The sequence below is a fragment of the Glycine soja genome, chromosome 13 (genome assembly GCF_004193775.1).
Source record: "Glycine soja cultivar W05 chromosome 13, ASM419377v2, whole genome shotgun sequence".
NCBI lineage: Eukaryota > Viridiplantae > Streptophyta > Magnoliopsida > Fabales > Fabaceae > Glycine > Glycine soja.
Genome location: NC_041014.1, coordinates 28,131,367 through 28,153,876, shown reverse-complemented (window position 1 = coordinate 28,153,876; position 22,510 = coordinate 28,131,367). Strand labels below are relative to the sequence as shown.

The following is a 22,510-nucleotide window of genomic DNA, read 5'->3' as shown; positions in this document are numbered from 1 at the left end:
AAGAACATACCTACATCAGAAAGAAACAGTATCCAAATAAATTCAAATATTGCAAGAAAATTTCAAAATCTCCAAAGTTTTTCAAAAGATATAACACCTCACAAAACAATAACTTAATACTACTAAATTACTAATGATGACCACTATTTTAGAAAAAAAAGATATCATATACCTTTCTGACATTCCTTATCTAGCATAGTTTCCTTCTTAACCATCTCCATAACCATTTTTAACGATTCATTGAGTTCTCTCTTGCAGTCAGCTTTCAAAATATTATTATGCTCCACATCAATAATTTTCTGTTTCTGGCTTTCAATTTCCTACTTTAGGCTCACAAAAGCTATATGTTTTGCTTGCTCATAGACAAACTACTTATTTTTTGGACAAACCAAAGGTATAGCAATTGGCACAATAGACATTTGAAAATGACAGGAAATTTTTTAATATTCAGTTAATGAGTATAGAACCAAAGTATTAAATTATCAACAATGTTTTTTTCACCGCCACTTTTTACATTCACCTCACACTCGTTTCTATCTCTATACAAATCTTCAACACATGTAGAGAAACACTAGTATAACAAATTACAAAAGGAACCGAAATACAAATACTTATGAAATGAACCTTGCATGCAGCATAAAACTGAAACGGAAAAGCCGTAACTCTGAATTAGAAATATATTTAATTAAAGATATTGTTTATTAACTATTTGAATAAAAATATATAAATATAATTATCAAGTTATAATTTTTTTTTAATAGTATATATTTAAAGATTTATATCTTAGAATATTTTTCATCATTTTAAAATAAATTAAAAAAAATATAGATGTAAATAGACATTATACTTTTATTATGTTAATTATCATAATAATTAAGATAAAGCGTCTAATATAAAATTATTTTAAAAAATAATTAAAAAAATATAACATGTATCATTGTCAATTTTGTTAAATATAATATTAAAAATAATAAATTAAATATTATAAAAAGTACAATAATTAAAATAAATAGTATAATATAACAAATGTGTAGGATGAATGACTACATGAATAAATAAATAATAAAACTGTTTTATTTAAAAATGAGAGTAAAGAAATTCAATAAATAATTTAAGGACAGAAAAATAATAGAATATAAAAAAATTAGAAATTAAAAGTTAGTGTTTTAAAAATATAAATATTTTTTATCTATAAAAATTAAAGATAAATATGTAGAGTTTATAATAACTCACATATCATGCTGAATTAAGATTTAATTAAGATTTAAGGGAGTTCAAAAACGAATTCAATTCAATAGAAGCCGAAAAAAATTGAATCGAAAACTGAATATATAAAAAATCAAAATATATTATTAGATATTTCAAATTTGATTTTGAAAATCAATCCAATCTTTTTTTTTTAACTGACAATCAATCGAATCTAATTCAAACTAAACTTATAAAATATTATACCAGTCATACCACACATGTCTACATTTTATTCTTATTATAAAATTATCACATAAATTATATTTATTTATAAAAGACATATTTAATTAAAGATATTTTTTAATAACTATTTGAATAAAGATATATAAATATAATTATCAAGTTATAAAAACTTATTTTTAATAGTATGTATTTGAAAATTTATACTACTATTATTATTTTAGTTTATTATAATCATAAAAAAAATATCCATACAATTAAAGTACAGATTCCCACACACCCATGCAAACACACACATGTAAACCTAACTTAGATAAGGGATTCTGGAGAGAGAAAAAAGAAGAAAAAAAGATAAGATATAAAAGAGTTTGAATTAGGTAAGAGATAAAGAAATTTCAATTCATAGTCAAGTCAAAAAGAGATAAAGATAATTTATTCCCAAAGATAAGAGAAACCCCATGAATTATATAGATGACAAGGATAAATTAGTTTATGTAAAAAAGAAGAACGATAAATTAATTTAAATTAGGAGATAAATGAAGGAATTTAAATCAAGATATAAGAGAGGAAGAGAGATCATAGGAGAGAATTTTTTTAGAACGATTTTTTTTTTAATATAAAGTGAAATTAAATGTGAGAGAGTCGAGTTCTTAGTTCTTACGAGCTAATTAACTATTCAAATTTAGAAACATAAAGGATTAGTCATATAATAACTTAAAAAATTGGATATATATTTAAATTATTTTTTATTAGATTATTTTATATCTTACCAATTACTTTAATACTTATTATTTCAAAGAATAACAAATAAAAATATCACCAAACACATGGATTAACGGACGTAAAATAATTCCAACTTAATCCACCATAATGCTCCTACTAGTAATTTAAACATTTTACATCTGTTACGATAATTTTTTAATTGTTAGCCACTACATTAACAAAATAGACAAGAATTAAAAGTGCACTTTTTATGTACTTTTCGTATATTTTAAATTTAAATTAAAATTTTTACCTCAATAACCAACACTAACCTCTATTAAACAAATTATTAAAGTAAAACTCTACGTTAAATTAAAAAATAGTATTAAACGTAACTAAAAAAACCTATGGATAAGTTCTATCATAATAAAATTAATTCTCTTTGCAATACTCTGTGCGAATGGGCCAACTTGTTTGGTTACAAAGTATTATTATATACTTTACAAAAAAAAACATGATTATTTCTCAGTTTTTCCAAAACAAAACAACAGTTTTTACTATAAATTTATTCATCATCGGCAGCATCTTATAAATAATTGGTTTACATCTCATTAGAGCATCCATCCAGTAGTAAAGAGACCGTAAAAAATAAAATGAAAAAGAAAGAAACCGTAAAAATTGTAATATCGTACAACAAATCACTTTGTTGCCTTTAATTAATTAATTTTACATTTGCACAATCTTCATTAAAACATGACATAATAACTTATTAACCCGTGATTCCCTTCGAGCATAAAATGAATTTCCCATATCATTTTATTTAGCATTCTAATGATTTCAAATTTCTTTCAAAATAAGATTAAAAACAAACTAACAGCCGTTAAATTTAGTAAAAGGATTTTTTTTTTACAGAAAATTTAATGCATGTTTAATTTGGCACCGGAGAAGAATTCATTAATTTTTTGGCTAAAACAACTTTGAGTAATTTCTATATTGGATTCAATGTATCATTTCAAAATCAATTTTAATTAAAATTAATTTTACAAATTTTTTTCTCAAAACTCATCCAAACACTTAGTAAAAGGAAATTAGTCCTCTCTAAAACACGTGAACCATAAGAGAGTGTGTTTGATTTTATTTTGGAAAATTGATTTATGTCTAAAACTAATTTTAGATTGATTTTATTTATTTATTTTAGGTAGCAAAAGATTTCAAAATTAATTATGGATCCATAATTAATTTTGATTTAAAAACAACTTTAAATAACTTTTACCTTAAATCAGAGAATTTATGCATAATTTTACTCTTAACTTAATTTTAAAATAAAAACATTCAAACATAAATTATATCATTTCAAAATCAATTTTAACCAAAATCAATTTTACAAGCATTCATCCAAACATATTTTGCCAACGTTTGATATTATTTATGCCGTTATAAATATAAAAAATAAAAATAAAAAATGCTAATATATTAAAGTACATGTCTTAGAACATGCATTTTGAATACATATGAAGTGTTCTCCATTGCATCCTTCTGCTGATGCGATCAAAGTGATATTAAAATTGAAACCTATCTAAAATGGATTGGACCATGACCATCTGGCAAAATTATTTCGCAAGATTTCAGTTGTTTTTGTTGGAAAATAAACTGATTTAACTTGTGTGAAAATAATACAACAGACAGATTTTTATATCTAACAATAGCCTTAATTGAATCAAGGTGGAGGGACTGTAAAATATAATTTGTACCAAAAAGGCAATTACTCAAAGAAGCATGTTAAAATTAAAAGCCAAATGATATAGTCATATACAAGTTTAACTTCAATGTCTTCTGCCACACAAGATTACAAAGTGCCAAGTGAAATTAAATAGCTTGACATTATCATAAATCACTTAACCTAAAACACAACCGCTAGGTTTGCTGCTCTCCCAATACGGATGCATGCTACCAGGCTGCAATGCATAATTCTCTCGCCAAAACCAACATCAACCTTTCAGAAATACAATCCTTAGTTACACGACAATAATTGAAACAATAACACTAATCATATAAAAAGGTGGGAGTTGTGAATAATGTAAATTAACCACTAAGTTCAAAAGACAAATGCAATACCTAATATACTTATAAACAAACCTTCATGTCATTCCCTTCTTGCGTTTAAGGACTTTCCATTGATTCGATATAAATTGTACTCCTTCTTTCAGAGTTGCTCTTCTTCCTTGTTTATAGTTCCATAACACCGAGGTTAAGTATCGCCCACTAGGATTATGTTCATTTATTTCCAACAAAGCTTCCACCACTGCTTTATATGCCCCTTCACCCAAGTCATTTTTCAACCCATTCAGCTTTTCATCGTCATCTCTAATAATTTCCTGAAATGAAAAATGCACGAAGTCAGATTACAAAGTGCAAGAGTCCATTTTAATATAATTATAGACTAAAATGAATTAAAAACCCTTGTATACATCAAATTGTTGTATTAGAATAATATTTGTCATAAAGCAGTAGAAGAATAATTGGAGGGTGTACTTCTGTTCCTGCTTAAAACAAATGCTAGCAAGCAATACACTCTAATACACTATTTCAAACACACTCCACCATTTGGTCAAATTTATGGGATGCCCACTAAATGATGCGAGTCCTATCCCCTATTGAATGACTGCTATTTATTATTTAGTGGGACTCACATGAATTTTCACCCAATAGTGGAAATGTTAGAAAGATTATGTTATATAGGAACGAAGGCAGGTAATATAATTAATTTTAAGGTGGCATCCTGATTTTCCAAGTATCTCAGGATATGTTAAGAACTGGAGGAATCTGATATCAGTATCCCCCTCTTCATTGATATTATTAATCTGTTACAAGTATCAATGGAGGGATTACTGAGTGCAGCTCTCATTCTCTCTGATGCTGGAAAACAGAAAAAATACAAGGTAGAAGAAAATGCAACTTGGTCGAAGGACCTGTTTCCTCCCACCTAACTTAGGTGGGGCTTGGTTTTTTCATTTTCATTGAAAACAGAAGATAAGACAAAAAGTATTTTCAAAAAGAAGCACAAAATTGAAAACACAAAGGTCGTTTTCTACATTTTCAGATAAAATGAAAACACGATGACACTTACAGTAAAATAATCACTAGCTTTTCTTTTCTTCTTCAAGCCTTTCATCGATCTCCTCACCTCCCCGGAACGCTGGTTATTTCTTAATCTCTTTTCTCTTCTGCAACCTCTCCATCCAGTCCATCTCTGTCACTGGGAACTTCGTCTTGCTTGTCGCCATTGTCTCACAATCTTTCACCCCCTCTAATTTTCATCCCCTTCACTTAAACATGGGTACAAGACAAGAGTTTCGCTCGCATAGTCACATGCGAAGGCGAGTGAGTACAGATCGACTCTAGGCTGATGTTACCACATATTCTCGTATAGGTACCACACAACCACCCCTAAAACGTTTTTGACCAACACTCTCAATGACGAGGATGAAGGCTTCAAGTGAAGTCGGGGTGTGAACCTTGGTGGGTATCCTCGGTTTTTCAACGACAACAAGTAGATGATGGAGATGTAAAAGAGACGTTGAGATGGTGTTTCAATTTGAATCTGTGTTGATATTGTGTTTTGATTTTGATCAAATTTGTTTTGTCCAATAGTTGCTGATAAGGTGTTTGTTGAAATGCTTCAATAAATTTTTCAATATCTTTATATTTTGAAATCAGAAATTAGAAAAAACAAACCAAACACATTTTCTAAATCCTAAAAAATTGAAAATGAAAACTATTTTCAGAAAATGAAAATAGAAAATGTTCACTCAAAGAAAGCCTCACCTTAATATCCCTCACCGATCCTTATCAGCACGGTCTACACTTATGTTCTAGATTATCGGCATGATATTCACTTTATTTCACATTGTATTCTCCTTTATCACCCACCCTCTTCTTGTACAATACACTTAATAGGGATATATCAATAAAATACAAGTTAAATACTCGCCTCCCATATTTTACAAGCACCATCATTTGCATATTTGAACATAACATTTTTTTTGCAATTTTATTTTATACTTCAAGCCTTCCAGGCTTACAAATTTACACAGAGAAAATTCAATTCCGGGGGTGGAAATGAGCCAGGCTAGGCAAGGCTTGGCCAATTTACCAGACTTGAGTGTTTTTAGAAAGGCCTGACCTGGCCCTTTAAAACAGACTGGCCTGGCTTAAAAGGTTATTTAAAAATTTGAAACATCAAAATTGGCTGCTATTCTTAGTTGCCAGGTCATGCTTTCTCCAATTAAGATATATTCACCTATGACTCTTCTAAGTTCTAATCAGCACAAACCTTCCTCTACTCCATTAAACATCAGACCCTAAGGGTGCATTCTTGGGTTTCAGTGGGGAAGGGAGGGGAGAGCAATTTTTTATTTTTAATTAAAAGAGTCATGTAATGTTTATAATAATAGATAAAAGATTAGAACATTAAGTTTATGCCAATTCAATAATTTATTTTCTCATTTTAAAAAATTATCAATTTAGAGAATATGTATTAAAAAAACTGCACTCCACTCACCCTCCAAAACCCAACTTCCAAACATACCCTGAAGTGAAAGGATCAATATAAAGAATACCCTTAGATGACACCAGGTGAAACTACGAAAGTATTACAGGTTCAGAAAGACAAATAGTATTCTAATCCAGAGAATGGAGATTGTCAAAACATTTATTCTCATTAAGAGACAACAAAGATAAATAACAGAGAGAACCAAGTTTGATTGAGAGTGACAAGCAATGAAGCACATAGACTTCAGAATAATTTCAGGAGACCTATAAATATGTTTAACATAGACACACCTTTTCTTTTCCTTCAACCATGATAACTTTGAATGGATGCCAATCTGGGTCCTTTAGATATTCTTCCCACAATGAACACAGCTCTGAAGCTCTCTCTTCAGCATCCTCCTCATTATATCTTTGCTTCATTGCTTCAAGGAATGGTCTAGTATCAAGTTCCCCCATTCTCTTCAAACGAATATTTCCATGAGATTGTAACTCTTTAATGGCCTACAAGCGAGAGAAAAAGATTACTTATAAATCTTGAAAGCAATATTGGACAGTTAAAAAGTCCGAGAAAGCTTTAAAATTGCAACAAAAAAAAAATCAGTGCATAACACCCATGATAAAAGTAATGAAAATATAAGCAGAGAATATCCATACAATCATAGTTAGGACTCGTCTGGATAATCAAATGAACCATTAAAAACATTTTGATTTTATTCAAGTCACTTTGCTACCTTGCTATGAATCATAAAAAGGAATGCTCTATAAAAATGTAAATTTATAACTTAATAACTTATGAGACCTTCATATAACACTTTAAATGGGCAAGTAAAATCATCATAAAAAAACACTACCAGCCCTTCACCCAAGTGAAAGAATAGTTACACTCGACTCAACCTCATTGAGATGCTCTAGCAAATTAATTTGAATAATTAGGAGGAATAAATATTTGAAGAAAAACGCTTACATCAACCAATGCCTGTCGAGCTTCCTGCAGCTCATCATTACTCTCGCGCTCTTTAATGATTAGTGTTTGGTTCAATGCATCTAAGTCTTGAAGTGACTGCTCCTTGTCTCTTAAATCCTTTTGTAGTGTATCTACCTTGTTCAGAATTTCAGCATCTTCGTCATCTTCCATGTGCTTCAACACACTTAATGAACCTTTTAATTGCTGAATCTCCAACTCCAGCTCTTGTTTCACATCAAGTTGTTTTTGAAGCTGAATGATTTTAGCATGGAGTTGTTCTTTTTGCCTCTGTATAAAATATAAATAGCATTAATACTTTATACTATGCCATTCTGGTGCTGATGAGGACACTTTTGGTTATTAACAAAGCAAAAAATAGGTAACACACCTTTTGATCTTCAGCCAGTTTCATAACATTTTCATCAGCTTTCATTTGCTCTAAAGCAGCCATCTGAAGAGAGCTATTTTTCGATGCATTCTGCAAAACCAATAAATGCCAGCAGTGTTAAACAAAACCTCCACAAGCTTCATAAGCAGATTATTATTTTAAATGATTTTAAAGACACAGAAAAAACAGATTATGTAAAAAAATAAATTGATTTACAGTCATTAAGCAAAATCCTTAATGAGAGTAAACAGAATCATGGAAAAACAGAAAACCCATGGCATGAAATTCTTTGGCATACAACTCTAGAATAGATTGATCACTCTTGTCCAATTGTTTCTTCTCACTCCCCCAAAAACAGAAAACCCATGACCATGTTTTGTATTCATGACCTTCAACAGCATACACCTCAAACAGAAACCAGATTCATCAAATTCCCAGTGTTATAAGAATTCATTATCCACAAATTCAATGGAAAATAATTTTTCAACCAACCATTTCATGATCATCCACCCTAATAAATAAAAATGGGAAAACGATTGATCTTGGTAGCAAACTCCTTCCTTGAAAGCACTAAAACATCTATATATCAACCATAATAATCAATCAACCTAAAACAATAAATATTATTTCTTCAATCTTAATTTCACAGGAATTTCAATCATAGTATAATACAGGAAATGCAGCAAAAAAAGAAAAGCACTATACCTCCTCAATTTCCTCTGCCAACTTTTTCCTTTCACTTTCGTTATGTGCTTCGCGTTTTTCCAATTCAACTTTCCGCAACTCAAGCTCATTTTTGTGAGATTCCAGTTGCAATTTGAGCTTTTCATGGTCAGTAAAAATCCTTTGGAAGTGATCCCTGGCACTTAACTGTATTTTCTGTATCTCTGAAGACAAGGAATCATACCATAAAACAATGTGGTTACAACAGATCGCCAGCATTTTAAAATAATAGTCAATTATTAAGATACAAAATTGAATTACAACACAATATTCTTAAGAAAATAATTTAGCAATTGCAAATCCTACAGTGCCAACCACTGCAACGATTCAATCAATAAATGGCAATTTGGTCCTAAGGCTCAATAAAAATAGATACCTTCATTATAAGCTTGAATGAGTTGATCTTTATCCTTCATAACAAGGTTCATTTTGTCTGTAGTCTCGTGGCATCTCACTTCTATCTCTTTTAAGTGCTTATTTTTTACCTGAATAATGTTAGTTAAATTCGAGACAAGCTTATCTTGCCTTCGAGCTTCTTCTTCCATAAGCTCAGATATGGTTTTGACATCGCCCATCCTTCGCAGATGTTCTCCATAGATACTATTGATCTTGTAGTCATCTGCCCGGGCAACCCATGCATAAAGGCCAGACTTCAGCCCAGAATTAGTAAACCAATCCTTTTTTCCATGATGATCTAATTCATATGCTCTTTCAAATGCCAATGCATTATGTAAGCCTGGCCAGTTTTTATTGAATTCCACAAGAGCAGTTCCAGAGTGGCCACGGAAATTCCACAAAGGATTGACTCGAAATGGATTGAAACCCCTGCTTCTGTACTCATCCCTCAGCCTGGAACCGCTCTCACCAACACAGCGTCCATCTTCTGTCCGTCTAGTTGGAATATTAACTACAACTCCAATCCAAGGCCACACAAACTGATCATTAGAATTAACAGAAGGATCACTTTCATCTTCAGGTTTTGAATCATTTGATGGAACATCTACATTCATGAGATCCTTTTCCAAATATTTCAGTAAAGCCAAATGATTAGCCTTGTCTCTTGCTTTTCTCTTTTGGGAACTACTCTGACCCACCCCAGAAGCATGTTGAAGGAGCTCCTTGTATAAATAATCCCGTTTTCTCTTTTTAGGGCAGTAGGGACAAGTGAAAGTCTCATCCGATGTTTTCACATCCTGGCTTCCACTTTTCAGTTCTTCATAGGATTTATCTTCATACTCACTAATTTCAGATTCACTAATATCAGTATCCTCATCAGAGCTGCTGTGAGCCATTACAGTTCCTGCAAGGCTTATTATTATTATAATTATTACATCACCTGAAAGACAAATGTAGTGTTAGAACTGACTGTTGTTCTGTTGCAGTGCAGACAAATTTCATTAAGTATTGCATTCAGAGCCAGGGAAAAGCACTAAACTTGAACAGAAATTTTATTACAATCACTTCATCTAATCTAATCCTCCAGCACTAGAAAAATAAGAAATTATAAGGTTCCTACAAATGTGAAACTGGAACTGCACACTATTAAACAGATCAAGCATGAACATATACAGCCTGCTGGAACCACCGCAAATAAAGAAATAAATACAGTGTAATAAAAACAACACAAATAGCATTACAAACAAAACCGTTCAGATTAGCAAGCTGCACCAACTTTCCCACACTCAAAAAGGGGCATACAATATCCATATTCAGCAGCATTAAAACGGTTACAGTAGCCACAAAGTTCCACATCAACCAAGGATCGATTATAAACACCGTCTCCTCTCAACCCACCGAGGTGTGGACAAAACCGTGATGGTCCACCGAGCACTTAAGCTGACAATACAAAACCGTGATGGTCCACTGAGCACTTAAGCTGACAATACCTTGAATATAGGAACCTAATGATGTCAGCGAACTTGAGGTTGGAACAGAAACATTGATCACAGACAGTCCCAATTTCTTAGACATGCATGCATTAATCAGCAAACAACACATCAATCACTGTAAAAATTCAAAACAGCCGACAAATCAACGCCTCTAGCACCACAAAAATCAGTAAGTAAGCCCTGATTCTGTTTTCCCCTCTTCTCACTCTTAACACTACGTCCCACTAGTCCCGCATTGACCAAACCCCAATGTAGTTCAAAACAGCATTCAATCAAAACATTACACAGAGCTTTGGAAGAAAAAAAAAACATTTACCGCTAAAAATTAAGCAAACTCAAATATGCACCGATAACAGTGGAAAGTATGAGAAAGACATGCACGAGGGGAATCCAAGTATAGAGGAAAAACTAATGACAAATAGGGTAAAAATGCGAGAGAGAATTTGACCTTTGAAAAAGGGAAGTTCCTTCAAAAATATTTTCCCATTTTCCCCTCTATTCACTCTAACAACATATTACAGAGAGCTCTGGAAGAAAAGAAAGAAAAAACACATATCACTAACCAAATATGCACCGATGATAACAATGAAAAAGTATGAGAAAAACACATGCATGAGAAGAATTGAATGCAGAGAGAAATTGACCTGAGAAAAAGTGGAAGTTCCTTCAAAAATGGATCTAGTGTGTGAGACCTAAGATAAAGAAAAGGAATCAAATGAAGTGAAAATAATCGTAAATTCTGAATTTGGGGTTTTGTATTGTATTGAGTGATTATTGACTCTCAATTCTCAACTCAACAGTATTAGTATTAGTCAGTACTCACTCATTCACTGCTGACTTGGGCTTCGTGCTGCTATTGGTTCTTCAGATTATCCATTTCGCCACGCGCACCTATGACACGTGTGCGAGTTTGGGACTTCGAGTTGCTCATGTAACTAGATGACGTGGAGATTTTTCATTGGAGCGTGGATAGCATGGCCCTATGCGCGAGTGCGTTCGTACGTGAAAGGAAACAAAGTGCACTCTGCACAAAATGCGTTACAATTGTCGTTGCCGTTCCCCCAACACAAGCCAAATTAGTTATGTTTTTTTTTTTTTGTTGATAAAAGTAAATGTTTTTTTTTATATAACAGTTACTAATTGTTTAGATAGGTCATTAAAGAAGAAGAATATCAGTATACTTTCATGTTATAATTACCTATTTCATACTGTAATATTTTATTTCGAGTGAATTTCACTAATTTTTTTTAACAAATCTTATTGTATACAATTTTATTTAATTTTTTGAAGTTTACAACAATTTCATTAGAAAAATATATGGCATAATGATTTTCAAATAATAAAAAGGATTAGTTTAATATATAAAAGATGTTAATGTGATATTTTTTAAACAATTAAAATAATTCATGTAAAGGTAAAAAAAAGAAAAATATCATAAGAAATTTGACAAAATCACAGAGTGTTAGTGTATTAACTTTTTTTTCTTTGTATTATAGTTAATTTTGTGTAATAAAATTATTTAAAATACAAATAACTATACAATTTTGTCATGAGGTTTATGATTTTTCACATCAAAATTCTATGTGATGAAAAATCAGCCTTTTGTATTAATTTTTTAGACTGTTTATTGTATGATTATAAATACATTATAAGAAACGAATAATAATAATAATAATAAAATATTTAGTATATTAAAAATTAACATTTATTCAATATTCATTTTTAAATAATTTAAATATAAGAAAAAAGGTTATACCGGTAAAAAATTTTACACACTCATCCAATCACAACCCATCATATATGGAAAGTTTTTTTACTTCTCAAATAATTATCTTAAACTTTTAGGCACATTAAAATCTTTAAATATTTAATAAAATATATTGAATACTTTAATATCATAAAATAATAAACCATTTGCTTTTCAATGAAAAGGATGATAGCAAGTATTATGATAAATCCTTTATTTTGTAATAAAATGGTATTTTAAGTTAAAAATATTAGTAATTGTTTTAAAAAAGATTAAAATATATTTGATAATGTATATTAATGTTTTCAAAATTCAAAAGTACTTGTTATAAAATTCATTTCAAAATAAATATATACCAAATAAATTATTAAATAATATTTTTATATGTAAATATTAATTATTAGGACTAATATTAATAGAAAAAATTAAAATAAATAAGAAAAAAATCAAGGTTGTGACATTTTCCAGGAAAGTAAAATATAAAAACATTTAATGAGAATCCAAAAAATAATTAATATTTTCTCTTCAGGTAATAAAATAGTTAAAATATAAGTAATTATGAAAATATTTCAGGTGTTTTATATTTTTTTAAAAAATTAATAAAATCAAGCTTTCACTTTAAAAAAATATTAATTCTGCGGTGAGCGTGGATCGAACACGCGACCTTCAGATCTTCAGTCTGACGCTCTCCCAACTGAGCTATCCCCGCAATTAACATTAAAACTAAATATAAAAGTATATTATTATAAGTACAACAATAATATTTAACAGGAAAAAATTATACTAAACCGCCGTCTGTGGGGATCGAACCCACGACCACGTGGTTAAAAGCCACGCGCTCTACCACTGAGCTAAGACGGCTTATTATTTTATAAATGAAAAACATTATATTTGTAGTTAAACACAGGCAGAAATTTTATTTACATGCATAAATACTAACGATGCTCGGTGTACTCGCGATAGCCTTTAGTGAAATATTTCAGCTTTGGAAATATAATTGGACTATAACTATTGAAGCTGATAAGCCTGTAAATTGATCCATTATGTTTCTAGTTCAATTATTTTTTTTCTTCATTTATTTTGTGAAACAATAACAATTGAATCACAAATAGACTGGTTGAATTTTAGATCATCTTATATTAACATGATAAATATTATGGCGAAGAAAGACATCAAAGCTAAAGTAGATGACTTTTTTGTTTTGGAATGGAAAGTAGGATGGCTTAATTATATCTTTTGTGGATACAAAAACGTTTTTTAACCAAAATGCTTTTAGCTATGTTATTTAAGGTGTGCTTGGATATAATTTAATTAAAGATTATTTATTTAATATAGGGGTATCAAATAAGAGTCTATTTATAAATTTATTGAAATAAGTTAAAAGCAATACTTATTTTGATAAGTATCTATATGAAATCAACTGAAATATTTTTTTTAAAAAAAATATATTAAACTTATAAATTATTTTCATAAATTTAAATATACTTTTATAAAGTTTTCTAAATTCCCTTAAATAAGAGGTGTATCCTCCCTTATTCTTTTTCTATTTATCTCTCTTGTTTCACTCATAGACTACCAAAAATAAAGTATTAGTAACAAAATTTAGTGACAAAAATAACTTTTTCGTTACTAGTATTAGACCCCACCAAAAAAATTAGTGATGAATTTCGAAAAATTACATGTGAATTGTTTCGTCACTGATATTAATTTTTCTTGTAGTTTCAAAAAATTGGGTATACCTTATCATTACTCTATCTTATTTTATCAAATAACATTAGTACGCTTTCATAATTTCTAACTAGATTTTAAACTATTATATTTTTAAATAAAAACTAATTAATATTACTACTACTAATTTAATTAATAAATTTTTAAAAAATTGAATAATTTTGTAAACACCCTTTTGAAAAAGAATGATTGGGATTAAATTAGTAATTTAAAATTTTATTATATGACTTACAACAATTATAATAATAATAACTATTATTATTATATGATGTATAACAATATTTAAAATTTGAATAAAATAAAATGAAAGATGTCATAAAATTAATAAACCATTTATCACCGTAGGAGGCATAACACTTACCTCGTATCAAGTTAGCACCACCCGAATCGGAGTTGTTGTAAGTTCAAAGGTCTTTTCGAACATCTCGCACTTTCTTTTGTGATGTTCCCTCACAAACCCCTTATGTAACCTCATCTTATCACCATGTATCTTTCTTGTCTTGATTATCTTCTATTTCGTCTTTCTATAAAAGTAGGTTTTGATCCGTGTGAAATATGGGATAAACAGGATTTGTGTATATTTATTTGAATCTTTTTTTTTATTTAACTGTGAAAAATGATTATAGACGTCCACTAAAGAATATGACACTCATTATTTGATTTTTTTAAAATTTAACTTATGATAAAAAAAATTATCTTAATTGTGATTTGTTTTTGTTTAGTGCAACTAAATAATTGAACAATATTCACTAAAAATATATTTGAAATATATAAAACCAAAACAAAATTAATATATTTGACATGGTATTTAACCTGTGGATAAATATACATAAAATTGATACATTTATTATTTTTTCATGTGATTAAGATATTAATCTTAAGAATGAAAACAAACATAGGGAATTGTAAAAAATTATGATAAATTTTACTTGATTTTATTTTTATAACAATTTGACGCCACAATTTCATCTTAAAATGTGATTATCTTTATTTAATAAAAAATGAACTATTGAGCAACATATATTAAAAATATGTTTAAAATATACAAAATCAACATAATTAGTATATAAGCATAATATTTAATCTGTATTATTCATCTAATATGTTTTGTCCAAATGTAAAAATAAGCATAGCACTTGCTAAAGAGTAAAAAAATTTAATTAAATTTTATTTATTTTTATATCCAATTGACTCCACATTTTTATGTTGATTTTTTTAACATAATTTACGTAGGTTAATAGAACAAGAAGTTAATATAGAAGTAGAACAAAAGGGTGAGAGACTGTACTGAAACCCAAGTGAATAAAAAAAGATAAATATTTTCATAAAAGCAATGAACTATAGTACTTAGCCAACCGATGTTATTCATCCGAGGTGTTTTGTCTAAGTGTAAAAATAGGCATGGCACTTGGCAAAGAGTAACAAATTTTAATTGAATTTTTTTTATATCCCATTGACTCCACATTTTTATGTTGAAGTTTTTTGTAAAAAAATTTTTTGAAACATAATTTACATAGGATAAGAGAACAAAAAATTAATATAGAAGTAGAACAAAAGGGTGAGAAACCACTTTTTATGTTCTAAATTTTTCTTCTTTCCTTTTTTAATTCTGTCCTATTATTTTGTGACTATTTATTTTTTCTTTAAAAGAAATTTGAGCACAAACCCACAATATAGTCTTATCACATTGCAAAAGCATCCGTCACGTAAAGGTTTGTAACAGTTTAACCGCAAAAACCATAACTAGGATAACCACGAGGGTTTTTTTTATTCTTCTCTGTTTTGAGTTTTTCTTTCCATGTGAAATCAATTAAATTGGGAGAGTTCAAGATTTGATAATAGTGAGTACTAAAAGATGTATGCATATCCTTCTTTTTTTTATCAATATAAATTTAAATTGTAACTTCTTAAACAAAAATCTTATTTTCTTTTTACCTTTGTGCTTGCAATTTTGATGAACAATTGTTCCAAAATCTTTTATTCTTTATTTTATTTTTCCTGTAAAAGCTTTCGTTTAATCAACCCTTTTCTTCTTTTTGTTTTTAGATACTCCAAAGGAAATCATTAATTTTTAATACTGTTAAGTTTAAAATGTTACCTATTTTTTTAAAACCTAATTTAAGATTTATATTAAAGGATTAATACAAAGACTATAAAACAAATGAGTTTAAAATTTATGAGTAAAATACACAAATAATAATATTAGTAATTTCAAAATATGTGTTAATTTACTTAATTGATATATAGTTGAAATAATTGATAAAATACTTATTAAATTTGTATATTGAATAATCCAATTAATTATGAATTATAATAGTATAGATAGATATAGATTTTTTAATATACGAAAAGAGACATGCATTTGAATCTATAATTTGTTTATTTATTCCACAAAAATCATATCTTAACTATATATAGTTTATATATAATTGTATGTTGCAAAACAATCATATTGAATGTTAATTTGGATGATCATGCTTGAATATATTGTTAAGTTGTTTGTATAGTTTAGTGTGTGCCTTTGAATGCATAGTTGTGGATGTTATGTTGTGCATTTGGATGATGTTTTTAAAAATAATAGGATTCAATAATTTTGATATATTTATATAATTTGTTTTTATTTTTAAATAGACATGAAATTTGATGAAATTTGATGAAATTTCTTATGATAATAAATTTGATATATCTGTTTATTCATTTAAAAAATTCTAATTATGAACAATAAAATAAATAACTAGAGAGTGTTGTAAAAATTCCATTGTATAAATTTATTATTAATTAATGATATTAATCTTAGTAGAAAATTGATCAATAAAACATCAATATTAATTGTATTAATAATAGAATTTTTACTAAACACTTGCTTCTTATTTGAATCATTTAATTTAAATTGTAGCATATAATTTATTGTTAAGGATTATTAACGTATGATTAAATGATATTTAAGAAAATTTGATCATTTAATTCACATTTAAATATTTTCATAATAGTTAATTTATTTATTAAATCCAAAATTTATTTTAAAAAATAAATTAATTCAGTATGGGATAGGTTAGATTTTATTTGCAAATTATATTTCACTAATTAATGGTATTAATCATAAGACAAAAATTATTAACAAAACACTAATATTAAATGTATTAATGGTAGATTTTTTAATAGGTTTATTTTTACAAAACATTTGTTTCTTATTTATATCATTTAATTTATATTGTAACATTCAATTTATAGTTAAGGTTTGTTAACGTATAATTAAATAATATTTAAGATAATTTAACCATTTAATTCTTATGCAAATATTTTTATAACCATTAATTTAGTTTTTAATTTCAAAATTTATTTTAGCAATTAAAATAATTAAAAAAATTGTATAGTTTAATGTTAAAATATATGAATAGGAAATGTTATTTATTTACGTATTTAAGTATGTTTATAAAATATGATTAAGAAATATTATTTCATCATGTATTGAAATAATTCAAATAAAATTTATTATTTTAAATAAAATTTATTATAATAAAGTGTGTGAGGAATATGTGAAATTTTTTTAAGCAATATAATTAAATTTTTTATATTTTCATTAAGTTGATATATATTGAAACCTAAAAATATAAAAGCAATAAGAGAATAACTCTTTACTTTCAAAATTTTAATTTAATGTGAGTATTATCATTATATGGTGTTGATCATGTTTATTACATGTTTAAGAAAGTATAATTAAATTTGATATATTTATTTAATCATTTGAATTTTTTATTCTAATAATTAAAAATAAAATATATAGTTAGTTACTGTTGTAAAAATTTCATCATATAAATTAATTATTAAATAATACTATTAAGCATAGGAGAAAATTAATCAATGTAACATCAATATTAATTGTATCAATATTAGGATTTATAGTTGGGTTTATTTTTACAAAACGCCTCTTCTTATATGTATCATTTAATTATACTAAATTATACTCATACTGTGTTTTTTTTTCTTCAAATTACATTCGATACCCCTTCATTTTTGCACCCTACAAAAAAAAACTCATTAATTATTTAGCTCACATCATACCTAGATCCCCTCCCTCCTGAACACTGTTTAATAATTTAAAGAAAATAGACACGGTCATATGACTTTTAATGAAAATTTATGTTTAAAATATCTTCATCTTCTTTCTCTTAACTCCATAAAAAACATGACACAAATTTCAACATGAAAATATTTTAACACTCTTTCTTCTTTTTCTTTTTTCTCTAATTGGTCATGAACCCAATTTTTTGTTGGACATGAACTCACCTTGTTGGTATGTATGTGTTAACACCTTTTCTTCTTCTTCTTCTTCTTTTTAGTTCAATTTTTTTGGTGTGCATGTGTGTTAGGTCGTTTGGTTGCTGCGTTTTTGTTTGGCGTATTCCCAATAATGCATATTGATTGAATTTGGTCATTTGCTTCAAATTTTAGTGTTTAATTGGCTCTCGCATTTGTGTTTTTAACTCTTTTCTTTAAAATATTTATTTTTGGTACGCATGTGTTAACACCCTTCCTTCCCTTTCTTCTTTTTAGTTCAATTTTTTTGGTGTGCATGCGTGTTGTGTCGTTTGGTTACTGCATTTTTGTTTGACGTGTTCTCAGCAATGCCTATTGATTGAATATGATCATTTGCTTCAAAATTTAGTGTTTTGCTCATGCATATATGTTTTTAACTCCTTTATTTGAAATATTTATTTTTTATGACTAGGTGTTTGATATAATATTTCATTCAAGAGGTGCATCTTCTTCAAGTGTTAGCATTAATAAAGTAAGAGTCAAATATTAAAGGAAAAATTAATATTACCTTAAGAAAGGCCCATTCACAGGGTCAATGGTTAATTTGTTATTGAGTATTTAACAAAAATATTACAACAATTTCATCTGTTCACATATTTCAATTTACGTTAGTTAACGAAATTAAAATTAACAAGAGGTGGGGGGGGGGGGGGGTGGGGTGGGGGGAGTAATATAAAAAAAGGGAAGGGTATCGGATGCAATTTGAGAAAAACACAGGGGGTGCGACTATAACAAAGATGTTAGGACAATTTCATTTGTTCATAACGTTAATAGAAGGGGGGTAAAAGTAGTATAAAAAAGGAGGGATATCAGGTGCAATTTGAGAAAAATACAAGGGTGCAAGTGTAATTTCCTCTTTAATGTAAATTATAACATTTAATTCATAGTTAGGCTTATTAATGTATAATTAAATAGAATTTAAGCTAATTTAATGATTTAATTAATATTCAAATATTTTTGCAATTATTTATTTATTTATTAATTTCAAAATTTATTTTAGCAAATAAATTAATTCAATTTTTTTGTATATTCTAATGTAAAATAATATAATTAAGAAATATTGTTTTATTTATGTATTCAAGTTTGTTAATATGATTATTCAATCTTATTTCATCACTTTTACTTTTATTTTTAAATTTTTGGTACAGTAGAATAAGTTATATATCTATATTAATGGTGTGCTGTATTTTTATCTTGTTGATTTTTCTTTTATATATCATGCAAATTTAGTTTCTTTTTTATATTTTAATATTTTAAATTTATCTAAATTATGGACTATAGAAAACCACCAAATTACTGAAATGATGGTAAGTGTGTGGATGGTGCCTTTGAAGAATTTTAATGACAATATTAAGGTTGTTGACTTCTACTTTTTTTTTAAAAATGAATATTTGTATTTATGGATAACTTTTTTTTGTATAAAAAAGAAAATAAGACAAAAAATTATTAACGTATGAATTTTGTTGATATTTTAAATGTGATTTTCAAAATATATTTGGGTATAACTTTTATAACATATATGTGATTTTTTTTTTTGTGTTCAACAATTTTCTTAAAGCAAATATTAGCTTTAAAAAAATAAAAAACAAAAATATAAAAAATATATATGTTCATAATTGTAACATCTTTATTATTAGAAACATACTGCAACAAATGTTTTCATTTTGTTACAATTCAAAATACAGTTCAAATCAAATATTCATATATATAAAATCATTTAATAATTTTATATTATGTTATTAATTATTAATATTATTACCCAAAGATTGTGCGTAAGAAATGAATGGGACCATTACCTTGGTGGCTTGAACATCTGGGCTTCATGCATGTTGTTCCAGACCCGCACAAAGCATAAGCATAGGGACTATTGCATGCGCTTTCATGGCTAAAGGAGCAGAATGTAGACATTGAAATGGTGGACGCTAAAGCTGTGCTGGACCAAATAAACCATTCCTCAAATGGGTTGCTCTCATTTTCAGTTCTCATTAATAAATGTAAACATCTTCTTTATAGTTTTCCAAACTTTATTATGGTGAGTTTTGTTTGACAGAAAGCAAATCATGTCGCTCCCAAGTTAGCTAGGGTTTTCTAGCAAATTCCTCATTGTATCACTCCTATCATTATGAATGAAATGTCTTAGAGTGTTTCTTTTAAAAAAAATTATTACTCAAATTTTACATGTATCTTAATTTCTAATACAACACTAAATTATTTTATTATTATTTTCTTTGATCAATTGTTTGGTATGTTGAAGAATAAATGAAGAATTACATACATTTACAACACATTAATTGTAACAACAATAATTGTTTTGTTTACTTTTATTAGATTGAATTATTTATTTTAAAAATAATTTAAATTTGCACATAAATTATAAAATAAATGGTTTAATATCATTAATTTAATCATAATAGCAATTTTATTCAATCAATTAATGAAATTTTACACTACATTTTAAAAATAATCATTATTTTAATTTTTTTTGTCCATGTGTTAGAGATCATAGGTATTTTCCACCCACTGGATTAGAGACTAATCCTACTTGCGGTTCGTGGCTGTTGTTGACTCAAAAAAATCTCACACATAGTGGGAATCGAATATGAATTCTTCCATTAAATTGATCGTTCTCACTCATCTGAATGCAAAATAGTTTTACACCGCTACATCAATCCTTTGGGTTTCATTATTTTAATAATTAATCATAAGATAGAAAAAGTAAAAAAAATGTTTTAAAAATATAATTTTTAATGTTATTGATATATATGTTCAATAATTTTTAAGTTAAAAATATAATTTTGAAAATAATTATGATTGTATGATTATATTTATGGACATTTTTTAAAAAAATATATATAAAAAGATAATTATTTTTTCTATTTAATAAATATATAATTTCTGTAAAATAATTTTTTGATTTTATAGATGATAATCACCAAAGATGCTTTAGTTTTACATATAGTTTGAGGCGATTATTTGACATTTTTGATACATTGAACCATGTTTTGACTCAAATGTAGGAAATTACACTTAGATACCTTAGGTTTATAAATTGTTAGGATTTCTTGATGTTTTGTAGAGTTTTTGCAGGAATTAAGTAAACAAACTACAAGTGAAGATCTGTTTGCTTAAGCGCAGCTTGTTGTGCACTTAAGTGAGCCAAGACAGATTGAATTAGAGGAGCCATTGACATGCCTTGCTCAAGCAAGCCTTCCTGGACGCTTAAGCGAGAGGACTTAGAAGTTGTTAATGGAGCCAAGTTCGCTTAAGCGTGACATGTTATGCGCTTAAACAAGCTAAGTCAGTAAATACACTTGGAACCATAAGAGGTCCTCGCTTAAGCCTAAGCCTCAAGATGCTTAAGTGAGACAATTAAGGCCAATGGAAGGACACGAAGACCTCACTTAAGTGCAACATTTTGTGTGCTTAAGTGAGGAGATATAGTAGCTGAGTTATTCCAATTCATAAGACCTTGCTTAAGCACAACATTTTGGACGCTTAAGCGAGCAGATACAATAGCTAAATTATCCCAATTTAGAAGGCCTCGCTTAAGCGAGAAAGTTGGGTCAGGTCTTAGCCCATTGCAGTTTATGAAAACCTAGTGCGTGAATGAAAAATTATCTTGGCACGAAACAACAATTTTGTGTGAGAGAGTATCATTCTTAGGGCTCTAAGCTTGATTTGATTACACATTGTGTGATTGCTATTAGCCATTGTAATCAAGTTATGAACAACTAATCTCCTCATTTGTTGGGGTTGGAAACGATTGAACTTAATTTCATGTAATACTCCTTTTAATACAATTTTTCATGTTTTTATTCTTCTTCTTCTACTCTTAATATTTGCTCTAGACTGATCACCTATTGCATGATCATATGAACCATTAATTTAGTTAACAAACACTCTTTTGGTTCTTGAACCGAGAAGAATACCTAATTGGGATTGTCACTAGACACGGGTCAATACCGATTAGGTATAGGTCAATACCAATTAAGCTCCTTTAATTCTTAAACGTTAATGTTGATTATTTAGATTAATTTGCCAAGACATTGAGAATAAATCTAAATAATTTAGAC

The 22,510-nt window shown here is 28.0% G+C and overlaps 1 protein-coding gene and 2 non-coding genes across 5 annotated transcripts; all 3 read right to left on the bottom strand.

Moving 5' to 3' along the window:
• Nucleotides 1-3,892: 3,892 nt before the first annotated feature.
• LOC114382089 (protein INVOLVED IN DE NOVO 2-like) lies at nt 3,893-11,435 on the bottom strand. 3 transcript variants are annotated; one of them, XM_028341326.1, is made up of 9 exons: nt 11,290-11,435; nt 11,094-11,172; nt 9,133-10,092; nt 8,739-8,920; nt 8,034-8,123; nt 7,646-7,933; nt 6,973-7,182; nt 4,246-4,505; nt 3,893-4,123 (listed from the first exon to the last, which is right to left on the bottom strand). In XM_028341326.1, the coding sequence occupies exons 3-8, from the start codon at nt 10,046-10,048 to the stop codon at nt 4,269-4,271; spliced, it is 1,923 nt and encodes a 640-aa protein (XP_028197127.1). In that variant the 5' UTR covers nt 10,049-10,092; nt 11,094-11,172; nt 11,290-11,435; the 3' UTR covers nt 3,893-4,123; nt 4,246-4,268. The 3 variants fall into 3 exon arrangements, with proteins under 3 accessions (XP_028197127.1, XP_028197126.1, XP_028197128.1); XM_028341325.1 differs by having other exon boundaries at nt 4,267-4,505; XM_028341327.1 differs by lacking the exon at nt 11,094-11,172 and having other exon boundaries at nt 4,267-4,505; nt 11,290-11,432.
• Nucleotides 11,436-13,028: 1,593 nt separating this feature from the next.
• TRNAF-GAA lies at nt 13,029-13,101 on the bottom strand. Its single transcript has one exon. It is a non-coding gene; the product is annotated as a tRNA-Phe (tRNA).
• An 80-nt stretch (nt 13,102-13,181) lies between these two features.
• TRNAK-UUU lies at nt 13,182-13,253 on the bottom strand. The gene has a single exon. It is a non-coding gene; the product is annotated as a tRNA-Lys (tRNA).
• Nucleotides 13,254-22,510: the final 9,257 nt, after the last annotated feature.

What these genes read in the sequence shown, in the direction of transcription:
- LOC114382089 (XM_028341326.1), bottom strand. Translation starts at nt 10,048, where the DNA reads ATGGCTCACAGCAGCTCTGATGAGGATACTGATATTAGTGAATCTGAA. An exon ending in CATTCAAGCTTATAATGAAG is followed by an intron (nt 8,921 to 9,132) that starts GTATCTATTTTT and finishes CCTTGTCTTCAG; the next exon opens with AGATACAGAAAATACAGTTA. An exon ending in AACTGGCTGAAGATCAAAAG is followed by an intron (nt 7,934 to 8,033) that starts GTGTGTTACCTA and finishes TATTTTATACAG; the next exon opens with AGGCAAAAAGAACAACTCCA.